The 6690-nt window shown below is 35.7% G+C and overlaps 1 protein-coding gene across 1 annotated transcript; it reads left to right on the top strand.

Annotated features, from left to right (window-relative positions):
- Positions 1-999: 999 nt before the first annotated feature.
- LOC5509794 (gamma-aminobutyric acid receptor subunit beta) lies at positions 1000-6435 on the top strand (the record flags this gene model as incomplete). The annotated part of the gene is given in 6 exon segments (XM_048729588.1): positions 1000-1424; positions 1494-1570; positions 2337-2404; positions 3540-3760; positions 6137-6219; positions 6297-6435. Coding segments are annotated over 6 exon segments (647 nt in total), but the record flags the coding sequence as incomplete, so codon positions are not given.
- Positions 6436-6690: the final 255 nt, after the last annotated feature.

Raw genomic sequence — 6690 nt, 5'->3', positions numbered from 1 at the left:
CGTTTGAATATGTTCTGAGACCGAAAATACCCATTTTAGAAGTTGTCCAGCGTCCCCTATTCCTAGCACAACTAGTTCGACTCCACAAATTTGCCAGCAGAACCATTCGGGAAGATTTTTTTTTTCTAGCAACCGAGGGGTCCTACATCTGTACATTTTCCCAGCCAGCAAAAACAACGGGCTGCGGAACAGATATTTTGCGGGGCAGATCCGTTTTGTGCTCTTGTAAATAATGACACGTCCCTAAGTATACAATTTCTCATATAAGTAAGTATTAAAAAAATGTTGACACATTTTTAAACATTGCTAACTATGACGTGAACTAAATGGGATTCTAGTTAAGTAGGAGGACTCCACTTGTGCTCCACTTTAGATAAAAAACACAATCACGGAAAGCCTGTCTTATCACTCGATATGCAATTCACATATGCGCTCGACTTTGTAGCTGTATCCAAGCCCCCGTTGATCGAATCAAAGAGACAAGCTCTTTCTCTTTGTTTGAATAACCCCAGTCTCCAATCCCCACTCCTGGTGGTATAGGTTCTAGTGAGTTCTAAACTCCCTACCCTGGAATCGTATTACTGTATCGCACAATCAACATATAGAACAATAATACGACAAGGATTGTCCAAGCGACTGTTTAGATCTGTTCCATGACAAACCTAATGTCTGTATTGGGTATTTTATTGTTTATATTTCTTCCAATCGCGGCAGAGAAGTTTGAAAAAGTACAAAGATTGCACTCTGGCACTTGTTACCTGTGCAATAATCGAAAGATAATCTGAACATAACAGAACACATCGGAAACCTCTTGAATCTTTATTGAGCTATTAGTTGTTTGAAGTGGGGATTTGCGTCGTTTGTGACGATTAGACGTTCTGTAAGAAAACACGACCAGAAGCCAAAACTGTCTCACAATCGATGCTGAGAGCTCATAGCAATTGGTATATAGGAACCAAGTTAAAAAAAAGAATCAGGTTTGCATTTGTGATATGAAAATTGTGCTTAGCACATCTTTGTTACAAGTAGAATTGAAGGGATAGCTGTGGCTCTAAAAGTCTCAAGCGTGTGTGTTTTTCTAAGCACGCGATTTTCTCCATGGCTCAGAGTGTAAAGACACGTGACAGGCACAACCGCGTGATTTGTCAAGCTCGTTGATACAACTCCCGACGAAACGACGACTACAGTGCAAATATGTCTAGTATTTATAAGCGGGATGCCATGCGGATAACATAGTCCTAATCAGTTTTTAGATGCAAGATTGTCTGTGTGTTGCGTGGGTTATCGACCAAATATCGTCCTTTTATTTACAAGATATCGTTTATAAAGTTCGCTTGGCTATTTCAGGTTAAGTAAGAAGCAGGAATGGCCGCCAAGGATATCGCTCTTGCTGGCCTGTTGCTGTGGTTTATATGCAGCGTTGGGTGAGTGCGTTTCTCTTAAAGAACCAAGCCCTAAACTATCATAATTGTTAATTTTTTCTTAAATTCTAGAAAATGCACAACCTCGGCGAGCATCATCAACAAGTTGTTCGCTGACTACGATAAGACACTCAGACCAGGAGATGGCGGTAAGCCGAGTTATACTACAAAAGTTTACTTATTTGAGTTGTGTTGTGTCTAGATTATTTACTGGATGGGGACACCCGTCGCTCTTACTGTGAAAATATAGGCATCTCAAGCTGTGGAGACTGCGTTAACGTCAAGGTCGTGGTGATTCCAAAGACAGCGCAAAAAAAACAAGAGCCTTTTATTACAGCCTATAACACGCGCTGGCTAGAAACACCTCTGGTCTGCAAGAGCCCACAAAGTCCACAAAACCCACGCAAATATATTCCTTTATGATCGAAATGTTCTATCAAGTCGGCTTGATACATTTCTTATCCAACTTAGCAAAAAAGTCAAATCTGGCGCTAAAATGCTGATCTGCTTAAAATATTATCCCGTAAATCCTAAACCGTTATAACGGTTTTAGCCACGCCTTAGCTAGAAGACCTCGGCTTTACATCCTTGTGTATTCATAGTAGAGATTGTGTTTTATTACGTAAGGTGGCTTATTTAGCCGTTTGTTGTTTGCTATTGTTTCGAATTTGTTAGCTGGACATAGCGCCTTGTGCTTTTGATTTCAAAGAAATGACAAATACTAAAAATCTCTCGGGGGCTTAATGCTATCTGATCGATAGTTTTCTATTTCTATATTCTATCATGCCATAACCAGTCATTTTTAAGTTATCAAAAAATGCCTTTTTATTACTTTCGTCATTTATTAGGTCTGAAGATATAAGAATGAAAATGCGCAAGCTTTTAAATAAGTCACGCTTTTGTTCTGTGTTATAGATGGCCCTACGCTAATAACAGCCGACTTGTATGTGAGTTCTTTTGGGAACATACAGGAGACGAATATGGTGTGTATACTAGCTATAAACTAGCGTTAATATAACACCTTTGAGCGGTATTTCCCAGTATACACTACACAGAAAATTGCGTTACGGCAAACAAACATGAATTCGACAATGTGATTAAAAATAAGGCATTTTTATAAATCCAGAAGTTTCCGTCAATAGAAACGTTATTTTTTCAAAAAAAATTTCCAGATTCTATAAAATTTTGTAGCGAAGTTTTGTTTGTTTTCATGCCATTTAGTGCCGTAAAGAAATGCTTACCCGCGGATTAAATGATAATGATAATAAACGTTTGTTGATGTCAAGAAATTAAATAATACTGGGGTATTAATAGAATTGAGCCGTAAGTTGCAAAACACAATATATACACACGACACAAGTGATTGAACATCAGACTTAAGTACATCACTTATGTGAAGAGCGCTATCAGATGTATTAACAAGTCAAGAACAAAAACAGTTTCTAGCTAGTGGTATCCATGGAGAGATTTGTTCTTGTGGGGAATCCCACGACCAAACAGACCGCAAAACAAACATGATAATATTTCCAATAATGGAAGTCTGGCTATGATTACAGAGATATCGAAAGGCTTCTGGATGGCCTCGAGTGTCCGAAGTAGGCACGGGATTTGACTCATTATATCTCTTTAAACTCTGATTTCGACAACGTTTTAGTTACTTGGCAGGCGAGTACACAGGGGGGTGGGGGGGGGGGGGTGCAAGGTTTGCGCGACCTCTTCCTTGGCCGCAAAAAAATGGTTAATTTCTTATTGAAAGATCGTCAAATACTATCCTTTCTTCGTATAATATTCATGACTGTGCACCCCCGTCTACCCCCTCAAACGTGGGTGCACGCCTGCTTGGTGTTTTTGAGCTTGCGTAAATCGCTACCTAAATTCATTTTACTTCTCCCCCTTTTTCTATTTTAGTTTTGTCCGACATTGTCGCACCATTTTTTATACAACGCACCATTTTTTATATAACGATTTTCGCAAATTCAAAGTACAAATTCATGAAGTGAATAGTTACGAGAATAGATCAAAAGAAAGAATGGATAAATAACAAAATAATTCCTTAGTCTCCGCCTAGATGCACTCTGCATCTCATCCATGGCTCATGTCGAGCATATCGCTTTCTAGGAGTACAAGGTCTTTGGGTTTTTTCGTCAATATTGGCGGGAAGATAGACTGGCTGGGAAACACAACAAGACAGTGATCTTAACAGGAAAAGAGATCGACAACATGTGGAAACCTGATCCATTCTGCAACAACGCGCGGGAATCCAACCTCAGGGAAACGGACGAGAGTATCAGCAGCATGGTCTTCCTCGAGCCTGACGGGAGTGTCTTGTATAGTAGGCTGTGAGTAGGACAAGCATGACGTCATTGATGACGTCATGTCAAGGTTCCATATCGTTGTTGCACCCCCCTGAACACCTACATGACATATGGCAAGTTTGGTTGTCTAATGATGTTTCTAAAACAAGATATCAGGATTTCAGTTTTTAATGACATCATTGATGACGTCATGCCGAGATACCATATAGTTGCACCCCCCTTGACACCTACATGACATCTGTTAAGTTTGTTGTCTAATAATAATTTTATTAGTATTAGTCAGAAGTTATTACATTTTTTGGGCGACGTGTTCTTACATATATGGTTGACATGGTTTATTGCATTTATGGGCGACATGTTCTTACATTTATGGTTCACTGTTTATTACATTTATGGGTGATGTGTTCTTACATTTATGGTTGTTCTTACATTTATAAGTGATATTACATTTATGAGTGATATTACATTTATGGGTGATATTACATTTATGAGTGATATTACATTTATGAGTGATATTACATTTATGAGTGATATTACATTTATGGGTGATATTACATTTATGAGTAATATTACATTTATGAGTGATATTACATTTATGAGTGATATTACATTTATGGGTGATATTACATTTATGAGTGATATTACATTTATGAGTGATATTACATTTATGGGTGTTGTTACATTTATGAGTGATATTACATTTATGGGTGTTATTACATTTATGGGTGATATTACATTTATGAGTGATATTACATTTATGAGTGATATTACATTTATGGGTGTTATTACATTTATGGTTGATATTACATTGATGGGTGTTATTACATTTATGAGTGATATTACATTTATAAGTGATATTACATTTATGGTTGTTATTACATTTATGGGTGTTAATACATTTATGGGTGTTATTACATTTATGGGTGTTATTACATTTATGAGTGATATTACATTTATGGGTGTTATTACATTTATGGGTGTTATTACATTTATGAGTGATATTACATTTATGGGTGTTATTACATTTATGGGTGATATTACATTTATGGGTGTTATTACATTTATGGGTGATATTAAATTTATGGGTGTTATTACATTTATGAGTGATATTACATTTATGGGTGTTATTACATTTATGGGTGTTATTACATTTATGGTTGTTATAACATTTATGGGTGTTATTACATTTATGGGTGTTATTACATTTATGGGTGATATTACATTTATAGGTGTTATTACATTTATGGGTGTTATTACATTTATGGGTGTTATTACATTTATGGGTGTTATTACATTTATGGGTGATATTACATTTATGGGTGTTATTACATTTATGGGTGTTATTACATTCATGGGTGTTGTTACATTTATGGGTGATATTACGTTTATGGGTGTTATTACATTTATGGTTGTTATTACATTTATGGTTGTTATTACATTTATGGGTGTTATTACATTTATGAGTGATATTACATTTATGGGTGATATTACATTTATGAGTGATATTACATTTATGGGTGTTATTACATTTATGGTTGTTATAACATTTATGGGTGTTATAACATTTATGGGTGTTATTACATTTATGAGTGATATTACATTTATGGGTGTTATTACATTTATGGGTGTTATTACATTTATGGTTGTTATAACATTTATGGGTGTTATTACATTTATGGGTGATATTACATTTATAGGTGTTATTACATTTATGGGTGTTATTACATTTATGGGTGTTATTACATTTATGGGTGTTATTACATTTATGGGTGTTATTACATTTATGGTTGATATTACATTGATGGGTGTTATTACATTTATGAGTGATATTACATTTATAAGTGATATTACATTTATGGTTGTTATTACATTTATGGGTGTTAATACATTTATGGGTGTTATTACATTTATGGGTGTTATTACATTCATGGGTGTTATTACATTTATGGGTGATATTACGTTTATGGTTGTTATTACATTTATGGGTGTTATTACATTTATGGGTGTAATTACACTTATGAGTGATATTACATTTATGGGTGATATTACATTTATGAGTGATATTACATTTATGGGTGTTATTACATTTATGGTTGTTATAACATTTATGAGTGATATTACATTTATGGGTGATATTACATTTATGGGTGTTGTTACATTTATGGGTGTTATTACATTTATGGTTGCTATAACATTTATGAGTGATATTACATTTATGGGTGATACAGGGGGTAGTGAAGTAGGCGAGAGGAAAGAGTTCGATTTTTGAGGGCGAGACTGGGGTAACTAGTTTAATTCTATTTAACAAATTCTGATGCATGACTATAGATATTGGAATTTATATGAAAATAATCTTAGCAATAAATAGGGTAATCTCTCGCCCTTTTGTATTCTATTTAGAATAATCGTTACAGCCGAGTGTAATATGAACCTACGCTTTTTCCCGATGGACGAGCAAAAATGTTACCTTAAACTATCAAGCTGTGAGTATTATTAAATTCGTGAGACTATTTGAGACAAGCCCCCGGCTAACCTAACCAAGCATTTTCCAAATCTCCAGACAGCTACACCACCGAGAATATAATTTACAAGTGGAAGACCGGCAAGCCAGCGGTAGAGGTCGGGACCAAAGATTTGGCGCAATTTGATCTGAAAACAGTTCAGATCTCAAACATGACAGACACCTTTGTAACAGGTGAGTTGCTAGCTACCAAATCGAGTAGTTATCGATCTACATAAAACCCATCAAAATCTCTCAAACACGACAGACATATTTATTTGTAACTGGTGATTAGCCAAGCTGTCGGAATATAACAATCACTTATTGATCTCAAAGAAGACATCGGGGCTACAACGGACATATGACTGGTGGGTAGAACTTTTGTCGGAATTTAACGAAACTCGAATATAACGGAAACAGGGTGAATCTGGTAAGTTGAATCATGGTCGGAATT

This window comes from Nematostella vectensis, chromosome 1 (genome assembly GCF_932526225.1).
Source record: "Nematostella vectensis chromosome 1, jaNemVect1.1, whole genome shotgun sequence".
In the NCBI taxonomy this organism is placed as follows: Eukaryota; Metazoa; Cnidaria; class Anthozoa; order Actiniaria; family Edwardsiidae; genus Nematostella; species Nematostella vectensis.
The sequence above is the reverse complement of the archived record's forward strand: the minus strand, read 5'-3'. Positions and strand labels throughout refer to the sequence as shown.